Source organism: Chaetomium tenue (genome assembly GCF_020726465.1).
Source record: "Chaetomium tenue strain MPI-SDFR-AT-0079 chromosome Unknown F5144scaffold_4, whole genome shotgun sequence".
Classification (NCBI taxonomy): domain Eukaryota; kingdom Fungi; phylum Ascomycota; class Sordariomycetes; order Sordariales; family Chaetomiaceae; genus Chaetomium; species Chaetomium tenue.
In genome coordinates, this window is record NW_027117332.1 from 4093645 (window position 1) to 4108531 (window position 14887).

General features: G+C 57.8%; 4 protein-coding genes across 4 annotated transcripts; 2 read left to right on the top strand and 2 right to left on the bottom strand.

Moving 5' to 3' along the window:
• Nucleotides 1–104: 104 nt before the first annotated feature.
• F5144DRAFT_491405 (Rtr1/RPAP2 family-domain-containing protein) lies at nucleotides 105–1190 on the bottom strand (the record flags this gene model as incomplete). Its single annotated transcript, XM_066785860.1, has 1 exon — nucleotides 105–1190. One exon carries the CDS (start codon nucleotides 1188–1190, stop codon nucleotides 105–107), a length of 1086 nt encoding a protein of 361 aa, XP_066643750.1.
• Nucleotides 1191–2107: 917 nt separating this feature from the next.
• On the top strand, nucleotides 2108–5775 carry F5144DRAFT_603350 (uncharacterized protein; the record flags this gene model as incomplete). The annotated part of the gene is made up of 3 exons (XM_066791273.1): nucleotides 2108–3779; nucleotides 3828–3902; nucleotides 3962–5775. 3 exons carry the CDS (start codon nucleotides 2108–2110, stop codon nucleotides 5773–5775), a joined length of 3561 nt encoding a protein of 1186 aa, XP_066643751.1.
• A 6015-nt stretch (nucleotides 5776–11790) lies between these two features.
• F5144DRAFT_256619 (uncharacterized protein) lies at nucleotides 11791–13778 on the top strand. Its single transcript, XM_066783495.1, has 2 exons — nucleotides 11791–13229; nucleotides 13288–13778. The coding sequence occupies exons 1-2, from the start codon at nucleotides 12007–12009 to the stop codon at nucleotides 13523–13525; spliced, it is 1461 nt and encodes a 486-aa protein (XP_066643752.1). The 5' UTR covers nucleotides 11791–12006; the 3' UTR covers nucleotides 13526–13778.
• Nucleotides 13779–14103: 325 nt separating this feature from the next.
• On the bottom strand, nucleotides 14104–14750 carry F5144DRAFT_490896 (uncharacterized protein; the record flags this gene model as incomplete). The annotated part of the gene is made up of 2 exons (XM_066785825.1): nucleotides 14104–14324; nucleotides 14594–14750. 2 exons carry the CDS (start codon nucleotides 14748–14750, stop codon nucleotides 14104–14106), a joined length of 378 nt encoding a protein of 125 aa, XP_066643753.1.
• Between the last annotated feature and the right edge of the window lie 137 nt (nucleotides 14751–14887).

A 14887-nucleotide genomic window follows, 5' to 3' on the forward strand; every position in this document is an offset into this window, starting at 1 on the left:
GATGACCCAATATGCTCAAGCCCCAAAGTGTCCAAATCATCACTATCAACAACTCCGTTGACCGTTTTCCGCCAAATGCCATCCAACGTAAAAACCACCAACTCTTAGAACCTGACGGTGAAGAAGTCATCATCATCGTCATCGTCAGCGTCATCTTCACTTTCAGCGCCGTTCGCACCATCCGCTGCCTTTTTAGCAGCTTCACTGTTTTTTCCCACAGCCGGCGTTGTAGCAGATCCAGTGTCTCTGCCCCTGAATATCTTGGGCATGTAACCCTCGATCATATACTCAGTGCCTTTTAGGTCACTGGAAGGAGGCTGAACCGGTTCAATAACGGGTGTGTCGTTCATGTTGACTTCCACCCTTGTTACCCCGACAAAGAAACCTTTAATTGCATCGCCCCGTTCACCACCGAGCAACGCCGCATCCTCCTTCGGGTCACTCATTCGCCGGCTGAGCTCGAGCTTCGCCATAATCTCCGCCAGCTGAAGACGGTCTTCCTCCTTACCGCGCGGGGCCAATTTCCTCGCCCCCGGCTGCCCTGCCAGCCCTTTCCCCTTATCACCAGCACCCCCATCCTCCTCCCGCAGCTCTAACTTGACCACCATGCCGCCGCCGCCGGGGCGCTCGTCGCGCACGTAGCTGGGGTTTTCTAGCTGGACCTTGAGGTACAGGCCGCGGCGCGCGCACGCGTCCGAGCACCATTTGTTGAGATCCTCGGTGCGCGCGATGCCGCGCGCGATGCGGAAAGACCCCTCCAGCGCCCGCCGCGGCCGCCCGCACAGCGTGTACCCGCACTTGCCCAGGCAGTTGCGCTCCTCGATCAGGTCCATGTATTCGGAGGGTTGGAAGTCGGTGAGGAGCGTCAGGAAGGTGTCGGCGTCCGCTGCGGAGGGCGCGGACGCGGGGTGGGTGCTGGAGCGCGGGAGTTCGCAGAGGGTTTCGAAGGTGGAAAAGGGGACTGGTGGTTTGAGTTGCGTGTCGCGGAGCTTTTGGAGCAGGCGTACGCGTGCGGCCTTTTCGCTGCGCGCGAGGATCTCGGCGCGTGTGAGTTCTGCTGTTTCTGTTGCTGCAGCTGCTTCTTCACCGGGTGGCGTCGACGGGTAGACGGTCGACTGTTTGAGAATGCCCTTGAGCTTTGGTCTTGATGCAAGAGTCGTTTGAGATGTCATGGTGGATGGTGTTGTCATTTTGGTGTGAGTGATTGATGGTAATGTCGATTCCTCAGTTAGGTGACTCTTTTGTGGGAGATTGTTGTCGAGGTGCCCGTGACACGAGACCGTGCCTGGAGGCTGATTGCCAGTGATGACCTCAGTGCCTGATCCTTGTTGACACATCGGCTCCATGATTGGTCGATGCTCTCGACGCTGGCTCCACTGAATGGCATTTGAGGAGGGGCTGTTCTCCCCCGCAACCAAGCAATGCTCTAGAAGGCCTGCAACAGCGAATGCCCAAGCCACCTCCTGAGGCTCCGGGTGAATTGCTGCCTGGCGATATCTGGAACACTGCGACACGACACACGTAGGCTGTGACGAAGGTGGTTGGAAGCCAGCAGAGTGATTGCAGTGGTTCATGCGCTGACGTCGCCCCTCTTGAAGCAGGTGGTCCTTGTAAAAGTCCGAAAGCCACCCACCGTGCCCACCCACACTCAAACTCCAGTGCCGTTGAAGTCCTGGCCCCGGCTTCGCCCACTGTTTAACTGTAGGTAGTTAACTACCTAGGCTGGGAACCCCTCCGCCGCCCCCAAACTTCCAAGCAGCCCCCAGCCTGCCCGTCAGCCAAGGCTACCCACCAGGACCGCCCTTGGGTCACAGCCAGATCTCCATCAACCCGTTTGAGATTTTGAGCCTTCCCCATCCTCTCCTGCCCACAACTCCTTTCAGGCCCCGTTATCGCGCAAGAGCTTTGTTTACACTCGCCAACTTTTGTTGCGCGTTTTCTTGTGCCGCCTTAGCAACCATCGTGTGCTTTGTGTGGCGATTAATCAGGTACGGTAGGGATTTTGGTTTGGAAGCTCGAGCTCTCCAAAACCCCGCCACCAGCTTCCCTTCCACCTTGCATCGACTCCCGCCATCTGCCACCACTGTTGGCCGCGAGCCGCGTCATCATGTCGTTCAAGGTCAAAGCCCTGTATGACTATGTCTCTGGGCACGAGGACGATCTAGGCTTCAATGCCGGGCAAATCATCACCGTCACCGATGAAGAGGATGATGACTGGTACGGTGGGGAGTATGTTGACGACTCCGGAAATACGCGCGAGGGTATCTTCCCTCGGAACTTCGTCGAGAAATACGAGCCTACCGCCCCGCCCCGCCCGACGAGATTGCGCCCCAAGCGGGAGCCCGAGGCTGCTCCAGCGCCCGCCCCCGAGCCTGCTGCCCCGCCCGCTCCGGCGCCCACCCTCCCCGCTCCCGACTCTCCGAAACAAGCGGCGCCGGAACCCGAGGAAACACCAGAGACAGTAGCTCCCGTATCGCCACCCCAGGCCTTCTCTGCATCCCCGCCGGCTCCGGCGCACATTGCAGCGCCTTCCGCACCCAAGCCGGTGCAGCCGGTGCGAGCTGTTGCTCCCGCCCCCGCTCCTGCGCCGCCCGCCCCACAGCCCACCGAGGCCCCGGCTGCAAACTCACCGCCTTCCCCAAAGCGCGCCCCCTCGTTTTCCAAGCCGGGTGGCCCTCCTCCCGTGACGGAGAAGCCGAGTAGCAACTCGTTTAAAGATCGCATCGCGGCGTTCAACAAAGCTGCCGCCCCGCCGATCACCCCGTTCAAGCCTAGCAGTCTGAGCTCTGGAGGAACTGGCGGCTTCATCAAGAAGCCATTCGTTGCGCCCCCGCCTAGCAGAAATGCCTACGTTCCACAGGTGTCCCAGGCTCCCGTCGCCAAGCTCTACCGCAGAGATGAAGACCCGGAGGTAAAAGAACAAGAAGCCGAGGTACTCGAAAATGCTGGTAGGGCGGGTCTCGTCCCCACGGGATCCTCGAATGAGGGTGACGCTGCCGAGGATCAGCCTAAGCCCATGAGCCTGAAGGAGCGGCTGGCTTTGCTGCAGAAACAGCAGATGGAGACAGCCGCCCGGCATGCCGAGGCCGCGGCCAAGAAGGAGAAACCCAAGCGGCCAGCCAAGAAGCGTCTCGATAGCCAGGACACGGTGGAAGGCGAAGTTGTTGAGGGGGTCGAGGAGACGGGGAGGACCTCCACCGACGAGGCGCCTCCGCCGCGCATGACACACGCTCCCAGGCGTAGGTCCTCCAAGGGAGCCGAACCCCGTGACGGGAACGAGGCGGATATGTCCGGGGCCGGCGAGACAACCGAGGGCCAGGAGGACCTCACCGAGAAGGAGGACAGTGATGGCCGACCTAAACACGTGGCTACAGTATCTAAGCAGGAAGATAATAATCGGGGAGAGGAAGAGGACGAAGACGACGAAGACGAAGAGGAGGAAGCGGAGGAGGACGATGTAGATCCCGAAGTTCGCCGCCGAGAGGAGCTGCGCGCGAGAATGGCCAAGATGTCTGGCGGCATGGGGATGCCCGGGATGGCCATGCCCCTGTTCGGCGCTCCTGCTCCAGTGCTTCCAAAGAAGAAGAAGGCTGCCCCTGAAAAGCCGGTGGAGGAGGCCGAGGAGCCCGTCTCGCCGGCGACGCGGGTAGCCCCCCCAGTCCCCCTCCCCGGGCTGATGCGGCCTCCTATCCCCACGGAGCCAAAACAGCCCGAGTCGGAGGACGAAGAAGAGGAGGAATCGGATCTCCGAACTCCGCATCAGGAGGCTGCTCCGCCTGGTAAGTTGCGTTAGAAGCCCACTTAGGCCACAATACTGACCGTCGCAGTGCCGCCTACGGAACAAGGAGCCCCCCCTCCTGTTCCTGGCGGACGACCGGCTCCGCCTCCTGTACCTGCGGACTGTGAGTATCATCGTGCCCAGCGTTTTAAGCCATGGAATATTATTGTTAATCTCGTAAAGCACGTCCGCCGCCGCCGCCTCCAGCTACCTCGGCAATCAAATCGCCTAGTGAAGGATCGCAATCGGATGACGAACTCTCGGAGCGACCTAACCCGGAGTCTGATGCTTTAAGCGGTGACGCAAACCAGGTTACCAGAGCTCCGCCTCCGCCTCCACCCGCAGCGGGTGCGCCGCCGCCAATTCCAACATCACCACGCCCATCAGTGGACAGTCGCGCATCCTATATTGAGCAAACCCCTCCTCGTGAGACCGCGTCCAGCAAACGGAGCAGCCGACCGCCGCCGCCGGTTCCCGGATCGCCCCCAGCTCTCCCGCCTGTTCAGTCAAGACCGCCTCCCCCGCCTCCTTCAGCTGCCCCACCGCTACGGCGAGTCTCGACCGGCGATTGCAGGCCTCCGCCGCCAATCCCAGCCGGGCGTAGGAACAGTGACGAGGGAGAGGACGAGGAGATCACCGAGTATGAGGGCGATTATGATACGGACATCGCGTCTTCGGTTCCTCACAAGGATGCGCTCAAAGCGCACCAGCGTGAGTCGAGCTTTGAGGATGTCATGTCCCCAAGGTCCCCAACAACGGCGGCTCCTCCTCCTCCCATTCCCGCCGCATCACCTCCGAGAGCAGGCCCACCCCCTATCCCGAGCCAACCTCCCCCGGAAACCCGAAAATCGGTGGACATGCCGAGAATGGCTCCGCCGCCTCCCCCGCCGGCCAAGGAGACGCCTCGGTATGACGATGATTACGACCCCTACAACTACACCTCATCCTCGCAGGCTCCCCCAGCAATGCCCTCGTACCCGATGCCATCGCCCTCTCCGTACACGAGGCAGCAAGAGGAAATGTTTATTCAGGAGGCACCATACGGTCAGACCCCAAGGTCTCCGCCCCCTCCTCCGCCTCCCGGTCGGGCACCGGCACGGCAGTCAGTCGACCTCCCCCGACCCGGAGTTAGCCGCCGGTCTGTGGATGTTACGCGCCCGTCGATGGAATCAGGCTTCGTTGCTAATGACATCGACCTAGCCAGCCAGTCGGCCTGGTGGCTGCAACAGAACGGTCTCCCTCCTCAGCTCCATGGACGTAAAGATATCTTCTTCGAGTCCGAAGAGTCGAGTTCTGCCGACCCACACAAAGGCGGCAAGACCATCATTACTCGTGACATTTACGTTCTATTTCAAGACTACTCCCAATCTGTCATCACTGTCCGCTTCAACCCGCAAGACCCCTCCGACGTCCAACTCGAACAGCGCCATGAACCACCTCCGCGTGCCCTGCGCCAAGATCAGCTTGAACAAAGCTACGACCGTTTCGGCCGCGCCATCGGCGAGGCTGTCGCCTCCAAGAAGGACACGGTCATTGGCGACGGCACCCCGCAGGCGCTCATCTACGAGCTCCTCCGCCCTTTCAAGGACGCCCTCCTCCCCGTCGGCACGCGCGCGTACGGGGCCCTCGTCTACAGCAACCTGGCCAACGCGAGCACGACGCAGAACGACGAGATCCGGCCCGGCGACATTGTTAGCATCCGCAACGCCAAGTTCCAGGGCAAGCACGGCGCCATGCACGCCAAGTACTCGATGGAGGTCGGCAAGCCGGACCACGTCGCCGTCGTCTCGGAGTGGGACGGCACCAAGAAGAAGGTGCGCGCCTGGGAGCAGGGCCGCGAAAGCAAGAAGGTCAAGGTCGAGTCCTTCAAGCTCGACGACCTCCGCTCCGGCGAGGTCAAGATCTGGCGTGTCATGCCCCGGAGTTGGATCGGCTGGGAGTCGGGCGCCGGTGGCGCCGGTGGTGGTGGTGGTGCTGGCGGTGGAGCTGGGAACTAGGAAGCCCTGATGGGGTTGCAGATGAGGGATATGAGGGGACTTGGGGTCGCAGGAGACATGGTTGGTGTGTTGGTTAGGATTGCGATGGGGGTTGGCGGGGGGTACCCTTGAAGTTTAGTTTGGGCGGTAGTGTGTGTGTGTGTGTGTGTGTGTGACAAGGTTGAGTTGGGTTGGGTTGGCTGGAGTCTTTTCGTCAGCAGACCGAAACATGAGCAGAGCAGTGCAGAGCAGAGCAGAGTGCAACGCATCCGCAGTTGAGTCAAGGGTTTTCTTTTGACCATACATACACCGACCGCGCTCGACAACGGTGCTTGTTTTATCTACTAGTTAGTTGTTTGCATTACGTCGTTATTCCTTGGTGTTTTATCCGATCGGCTGTTGTAGTCATCATGACTGGTGTTGTTTACTAATGTGTATTGGGATTGGGGAGATGTCGGCCTTCTTTGGGAAGGGAACTTCGGTTTAATATTCTTCTCTCGTCGTTCCCCACGGTTACTCCCTACTCTCCATGTTTCCAATAGATCCAGGGGTTTCTTACAAGATGTCAGAAAGAACAGTCAATCCGAATGATCATGTTACGAAATTGGAGTTTTAGATGCCATTCTCTGAGCGATAGATGCCGTTCTTAGTGTTGGTGTAGCAGTTCATCTTACTCATTTCCTATAATCCCGCGGCAGTTCGTTGGTTTTGGTGCTTTACGTGGACTAAGTATGATGGAGCCATAATGGTCACATCATGGCTTTTTGGTACCTTTGGCCAGCAAATAAACCCCATAGGGATTACTCCTATTCCAAAGTGTCTCTTGATGAGTGTATAATATTATTCCAACCCAAATGCTATCCTCAATCCAAGGTATCTCCTAAAAAAAACCCTGAAATATCTGACGCCCCTTTTTTCATCCCCTTAAAATCACCAAACAGCCCATCACCGCTCTTCAGGCTCGAGCCTCATTATGAGTCAAAACAGCGGCACTGAAAGAGTGGGACAGGACCAGCAATGCAAGCTGCAAGTTTGGGCAGACAGGGTCTCCTGCATGGATGCCCGTCCCGCATACATGCAGCCCAACGTCTGCAGGGAAAATTACAGATGCAACACTATTCCTACATGCATATGTGCACATACATAGATACATAGATACATACACTTCTTACCAAGCAGGCCCTTACCTAATCCCCGCCTCCGTTAGATGACCACCCACCATCACCTCCACCACTACCACCAACGAGGGATTTAAACCAGGACAGAGCTGACGACTCTATCACCAGCGCAACAAACCGGAGTACCCAGATCTACAATCTAGAAAAGGAAACCCCACGCACGTGGATGATATGCTCGACGGGATAGGACAGAGCCAGGAGCGAGAGGAGGGAAGAACACGGCGCAGCGGCCGCGGGATGGTGAGCTGCTGCGGCTGTATGCAAGCACCATTATCTCATCCCGTAGGCATGTATTATGTGTGTATACACTGCCCGCGCTCGACGTGTACATATCCGCACATCCGTACAACACAGTTTGTACATACCACATGCCAGCCGCCCCCTCCCCCTTTCCCCCCAGATGCGGTATCGGCTCGGCATGCGTAGGCTTAGGGAACCTGATAGAGTATGCGCTCGAGGCGGTTGTTGATCTGCGAGTGAGTAAGCTGGTTGCTTTACCCCCCCCATCTCCTCTTCCTCCCTCCCGCGTGCACGGGTTCGACGTCCCGGTTGACGCGGCCTCAAGGGGGGCCGGGGACGGATCGCGGGGTGATAGGCGCCATTGGTAGCACGATAAGTGAGACAATTGAGTGCAATGAGAGCGGAGCTTCCCTTCGTTGTACTTGCGGGGATCTAGATGTTGTCTTTTTGGTTCGATCTAGGTTTAGCTCCCGTCTTTGCGGCAAGTCGGCGTTGGCATAGCCCCTGAAATTGACCCGTAGCGTGGATGCATTGTTGTTTTCCGCCCGTGGGTTCTTGTGCCGATGAGCGTGGATTCTCTTGGGTTGCCGTGTGACATGGCAGTGCTGAGGACAGCACGGGGCCCGAATAGCGTTGAAGTTGCATAAATAGATTCTCTGGTTTCCCCGGTCTACGTGGCCATCAACTGCCTTTGGCCTGGAACGATGGGTTTCGGATGTCAGAGAGAGAAGAAACATTCGATGATCTGGCACCTTGATGTCCAACCCTTGCCATCCAACCTCCCCCCCCCGGCGGCCGGGAGGTCACAGCAAGAAGTCCCTAAAACCCTCGCCCACATTGATATATGATGGCCCCGTTGCGTAGATACTTTGTCTGCGGCGTGCATGTCCCTTTCGTCCCTCATCGTGGGGTATTGACTGATCGTCTTCGATTCACGGGGCTGACTGGCCCAGGCTGCATGTTAGACAAATGATGGGGGTCAGTTCTGAGCCAACAATGGGCTTTTTTGTCTACGAGTCACGCAACACAAGGCCAATCGTCTTCAAGCACCACCCGTCGATGAAACTTCGGGGCCCAATAGGAGAAGTCGCGCATGCAGCAGATCCGTTTGGTCGTTCATCAGACAGACGGCTGCGGAGGTTGTGCTCAACGGCCGACCCGCGTGGAGGCTGGGCCTAGCCGTCTGCTACCAGTCGACCGAGACAACGACTGAGCTGAGGCACGCGAGGTCTTGATGTCATGCATCTCCCCCGCGCTTCGTCAAAAAGGGAAAGTAGTGGGTGGTAATGGTTGTGGTCAGAGAAAAGACACCACCAACCTTCGAATCAGGGGTTGCCAATTCATGGATATTGCTACGCCATGTAGCAGTCGGATGCCCCAAACGACTTAACTTCTCTTGTCCGAAGAAAGCGGCGCCCTCGATACGCGCGCTCTCCGGCAGCAAACTTGTTGCTTCGTCCAGTCTAGACCCGCCTTACTGGTGATAGGTTAGAGCACACGCCTAGGACAAGTGAGGCGCTGAGGAGTGGAAACCACCTCATCCTCTAGGGAGAGCTTGACTCTTGGAAAGTGGAGGAGAGCGTCCTACGGATGGTGCACTTTGAGCCACCAGGCTACTAGTGTCCCCAACCACAGCGAGATCAACACAATAGTGTTTCTTGCCATCTCGTGTATCCGAGATCAGCGACGCGCGACGCCATAGGGCACGGCCGTCAAGAGCCGGTGTTTTTTAAACCGCAGACCCCTCGTTTTTTGGTGGTGTTGCCCCCAATAGGCCAAGGGCTCTCCATTTCGCCGGTCCGGGCAAAACCTGCATATCAGTGGGTAGAGGGATGTTGTATTACTGAGTGCCATGATAAGGCCGGGTGGGTCAAAGGAGCCGTAGAGAAACGTATCTCATCGCCACCGGGCCCAAAGCTGATCAAGCCCCGGTGCCTTCCTAAAGCGCCCCGGTGAGTTGCAGAAGCTGGCTGGATGGGCTGTAGATCAAAAACCGGACACAAACAAAATCAGGGGCGCCAGCTCTTTGACGCCGATGGGAATGACCCGGCTGGCTGTTGGAACACGACCCGACCTCCGGTCCGGAGCGGTCTCCAACCCGTCACGAGCGAGGGGCGGGTTCACGAGCTTCGGACAGGAGGGTCACCTGAGCGACCGCGGATGAGGACGCAAGGTTCGGGTCTTGACAACCGCTTATCAACCGAGGGCGGAGGGGATCAGCCTGCCGGGTTAACAAAAAAGAGATCGCCCCCTTAATTCGATAGTTGGTGGCCGGAAGCTTGACACGGGGAAGGTCGGTCTTGAGGCGTGAGAAGTTTCGGCGCCCAAGCCGACGGAGCTTGCCCCGTATATCTGGATGCCTCACCGTGGTGGCTAGGCGCCAGAGCAAAACCAAGCCACGAAGTCCTTGTCAATAGCCCCCCCAGGGGCTCAAGACAACTGTCCCGGGTGAATGGCGAGAAAAGCTGGACACGTGCTGGAGTGCTGGGATGAGGTTGTAGTCCGAACTGTCAGCGAATGAGCGCTTGACACAAGTCAACATTGCATGGCTGCGCAGGAATGGTTGCAGTAGCGAACAGCTCGTCTTCTCGATCTAGGAAACCCGCAATCTGTGCCAAGGGCCAAACTTTCGACTGGATGCGAATTTCGATTGGGCCGAGGAGTCCTCTGAGCGAAATCGGCTTGAGGTTGGGCTTGGGCAGAATCTGCCGTCGCGAGGCAAGGCGAGACCCTCACAAGTGTATCCTTGCAACCTGGGTAGGGGAACCCGCCAGCGACAAGGAGAAGTTGCCTTGACGGCCGTTGACTTTGGCCACGCATTTCGGTCCCTTACTCGAGTTTGCGCTTCCTCGAGCCGCCACAGGCGCCAGGGAGCATCAAGGGTTAGGAGGTTGGAATGGTTCAACGGGGGCTCGATCAAGATCGATGTCAATTGGACAAGGGAGCTGCACCTGGCCAGCCTTCCCCACGATCTGTTTGCGACCAATGATCTCGCTAAGCGCGAGCAGCCTCAGGGGAGGAATGCTTGTGGGTCGCGTTGGGCAACTGGGCATGGACGCAGCAAGTGGAAAGAGGATTTTCGAATTGACGGCCCATACCACTGACCAGACTGCCACGTACTGTGTCGGCACTGCGGTAAGCAGGGATGGCCTGCGGACGCCCTGCATTTTCTGTGGCCCGAGAAAGCACTTTCAGTGACTCGGGGGGATGTCCCAAGACTCGGCTGGCGACTGAGCTGTGCGTGGTTAGCGACGTCGAGGAACTCGTCGGCGCCGGTAGATGACATGGTGGTGACAGCGCTACCCACGACATTCCAAAAACACTCAAAACCGAGAACCCGAGCGGCCGCGGCAGTTTTGCCGGGGGCCGAGGTATGGTTACTTTTTGTTAAGAATAGAATGTTGATTTGGCGACACCGAGACAAGCCACCGTCGCTGTCGCGTGTTGTTCAATGCGAGGACTAAGCTAATGTTCAGGTGTTGGCGGAAGATCCGAGTCACGGTGGCTCGATGGCGGCCCTGGATGGAGCGAGAAACAAACAGAGAAGAGATTTTCCAACGGCCAGCGCCACCTCGCATGTTTCTTTCAGCAGTGTCAGATGCCCATCAACGGGCGCTCCGTGCCGAGAACGGGAAGAACCCACCCACGCCGGAAATCAAGAACAGCCCGACCGCGGAAGGTGCCAGTAGGATGTTAATAATTTTTGGTGGGCTCACCACAAAGCCCCAGCCGCAAGTGTGGCAACCCACACAACTTGAAATGGCATGATCCCCCATTGCTAGGTGTATGTGTTTGGGTGCTTGGGTGCGTACCTCCGTAGGTTTTGGCTGCCCTTCCGCCCCCCACGGGTGGAGTGACTTTTGACAGGAGTGACTGGGACAAAAAAAAAAGCCAACCACCCTGCGACTTCCCAATCAGGCGAAGCGATGGGACCACCGACCAATCACAACTGCGTTGCCTGGCCCGAATTTTTAACGAATGGCTGAGACCGGGCGGTCTCGGAAACCTTTGCGATTCTGCGCTGTCCACTGAAAAAGCGCGCGCAACTGTCACCCGAGGCGTGAATGGCCGGTCCCATTGAATCAACCCCTCCCTTTTCAAGGGTCTCGTCCCACGGCGCATTCGATGGGGTCAACGCCATGCCCGAGACTTGCGGGGGACGGGAGCGGCTCGATCGCGGTGGCGTGTAGGTACGGTGTGGCATGATGGATGTATGTACTTGTGTACTTCTGTACCGGGTTATTGTCTTGGATTGAACGGCTGAACCCTTCAAACACCAAATCCCGCGTGGACAATCATCGAAACCATCACCCCCCAACCATTGTTGTTGCATCCGCGGATGGACCACTTGGCTCCTGCGACCTGTCAATTGCCAGCCAAGAAACACAACAGTCTTGGTCATCGACCCTGCCACTGCATCCCACCTGTTCACACATTCTGGGGACGCTCACTTGTCACGACGCCAGACGCCAGCAAACTCCCCGCGTTTAATGCCCGACTCCAACCCGACACCTGCGACCTCGACAACGCACAAGCCTTGCACGGCAGCCCTGACACGACCTCGCAGTGCTCGGCACCCCATGCCGGACCTCTCTCCCCAGTCGCCAATCGCTGAACCCTCTTGGGATCTCACTGGCCTGCCACTCAAACCCCACGTCACCCACCCCCCGCAGACCCCGGCTTGAACGCATTTGACACACACTCTCTCTATAAACACCATCAGGGCGCCCCATCATCCTCCCACTCAGATCGGGAACCCTTTCTCCCCACAGTACCCTACGGAAACCCTACAACTGCCCCCCAAAGCAGCAAACCCTCACACACATAGCCCAAGATGGCAGCTTCATATCCTAGGAGACAACCTTCAAGTCAATCTGCCTCCAGCCATGACTCGCGCAGCCGGAGGAGTAACGACTCATACACATCACACTCCACAGCACCCACCTCGCTTTACTCTTCACCATGCCCCTCAGACCTAAAGGACTCGCCGTCATCGACAGACACCGGAGCGTATGCCGGCACCAAGTACCGTCAGAACGTCTACGACTCGCGCGACGATGTCAGCCCCGCCACCTCGCTCTACCCGCGCTCGTCGGTCGAAACCTATGCCTCGACCACGGCCTCTAGCGAAGACGTGGAAGCTATGCTCGCCGACGAGGTTGCCGACTATGAGTGCGGCGCCATCCCACCCTTGCCCATCTACCGCCGCGAGGTCGTCGAGCCCAACGTCCGCGCATCGACCCCCCAGGACTTCGCCAAGCTCTTCCCCTCGCTCAACCGCCTTACCATTCGACATGACGAGTTCACTTCAGACGGAAACATGAACTTGCGCATCGACACGGTGGTGACGGGACGGAGGAGGACCGCGATCCAGCTCTTCCACTTGCGCATGTACGACTTGGGGAAGCGGGAGTTCTCACTGCGGAGGTACTCGCGGGATTCTGGTCGGGAGGTCTGCAACTCAAAGCGCAAGTTCACCGAGCCTGCCGCAGCGAGGCCCAAGACGGCGGACGGGAAGCCAACGCTGAAGCGGTCCATGTCGACCGCCCTCAAGACGCTAGGTGGGGGGAAACCGGTCTTGCGCCGCGCCAAATCGGTCATGACGGCGCCGAGCCGCCCCAGCACCGGCTACTCAACTAGCGAGGGCGATGAAGACTCGTTCCACGACGGGAGCAACCAGTCTCGCCTATCGCTCGACAGCCGCCTGGGCAAGGGCAAAGCCCAGCGACCGGTGCCGACCAACACCATCAAGCTCGAGTTCAGCAACTATGCCCGCGTCGATGTCAACCGTCGCGGAGGCAAGGGCAACAAGCGCTACGAGTTCGAGTGGTGGGGTCACCGGTATAGCTGGAAGCGCTCTGTCGACAAGCAGCTGGGCCTGGTGTCGTTCCACCTGGTGCGAGACGGGAATGCGGCCGCGCCGGTCGCACACATCGTTCCCGAGACAAGGTCGCCGACCCAGGTCGTCGCCGACGACAGCGCCGGCGGATGGGTTCCCCCTTGTTTCATGTGGATCGCCGACGAAGCGATCGTCGATGCCGTCACGGATGTTGCTGAGTAAGCAGACCAACTTCTTTTCCCGCCTTTCGGTACCCTAAGCTAACCTCCTATCTAGCGTGATCATGGCAACCGGACTCATGACGCTTGTCGACGACTGCATCAAAGAGCGGTGGCAGACTAAGAAGGCTCACCGCATCCCGATGCCGTCGACCTTCAAGTCGGTCAACTTCGACGCTGTCCGCCCCAAGGCCATCATGCAGCACGTCTTCGGCCGCCGGAACTCGAACGACCACCAGCGCCCCTCGCCCCCCTCCAGCCCACTCCGGCACGCGAATCCCGCCGCGGCGCAATAAAGCCCGCATCAATTCCCACCGCTCCGATACCCCCGGCAGTCGGCAAACGCAATGACGTCGGGGCTTCACCGACAGTTCCCTTGGATCAGCGCCACGTGTTGCTGCCCGACCGGAGACCCACACCTTCGGAAGATGTCATGTCACCTCGGCCGAAGGTGGTTGGGGGGGGATGCTCAGTGTTGACGAGGATACCCTTGTCTTTCTTTGCTCACTGTCCCGCCGTTTCTCATTTTTGCCTTACTTCTTCTGTTCACCACACCTTGGAGCGATACGCGCACAAAGCTCGATATCCTTGTATTAAAAGTGACCTTGTCTTTTTTTTTTTTTTTTTTTAACCTTTTTTTTTTTGGTCCCCACTTTTCATCTTCATTTTCCTTACTCATCTAACGGCATCTGGGCACGGCGTTGTGATTTACAGACTTCGACAAAAGAATATCATGGATAACTAGCACTTGATTAGGGGTTGGCTTGGTTGGTCCGGTCAGACAGGAGCATTGGGCGGTTGCATGGGACGGTGTGATGAGGAGTTGAGTTTGTCTTTTTTTTTTGGTTGCTTTTCCTTGCTTCGGTTTCATCTCTCAGTTTGTCAACGGGTTATCATCAGGCCGGAACGGGACGGACGTCTGTGCTGCGCCATCACAGCATTTACCCCGGAGTGTGGCCTTGACGGGAACGGTATTTGGATGAAGGAACGCAGTTCTACCACGGCGGCACGAACGTGTATTGGATAATGTAGTTACGCAGAGCATCGCACCCACGGCGCTCGCTCCTCTCTCTCGCTCATGCTCATCCGCCCTTTCTTCCGAACTGGGAGGGTGGGGTGGATGACATGGCACGACATAGCAGACTTACAAACGATCTCTTTTGTCAAATCATCATCATACCTAGCTTGTTTCATACCAATGGCTATGAAAAGAAAAGAAACCAACCAACTTGAACCATATCAGTTCCCAATCCGTGCCAGTCCCGGACACCTTCCTTCCCAAGCAACACCACCTCCCTGGCCCCAGAGGTCTGTAGACCGTACGACACGCTACGGTAGGCATGTGCTACAATGTCCCGTGCTACTTCCCCTTCGGGGGAAACAACCTGGGATACTCATCCGAAGCGTTGTTACGCCGAATGCGGGGGAAGCAGCAGCAGCAGCAGCAGCAGCAGCACCAGATGTGATACCATCATGTCCCACAGCACGGTTTCCGTTCACCAATGTACCCCAAGAAAACATGAAGGGCAATCCTAGATTGTAAGACAGACCGGTAAATTTGAGTCTACCCATTGCCATTGCGTTATTAGGCTTCTATGTGCTATATATATGTAACTTTGTGTCCACGGTAGATTGGCTCAGGGAGAGTTAGATTGGCG

Excerpts from the sequence above, each read along its gene's own strand:
- F5144DRAFT_256619 (XM_066783495.1), top strand. The coding sequence starts at position 12,007 with ATGGCAGCTTCATATCCTAGGAGACAACCTTCAAGTCAATCTGCCTCC. Across the intron at positions 13,230-13,287 it reads GCCGTCACGGATGTTGCTGA|CGTGATCATGGCAACCGGAC; the intron begins GTAAGCAGACCA and ends CCTCCTATCTAG.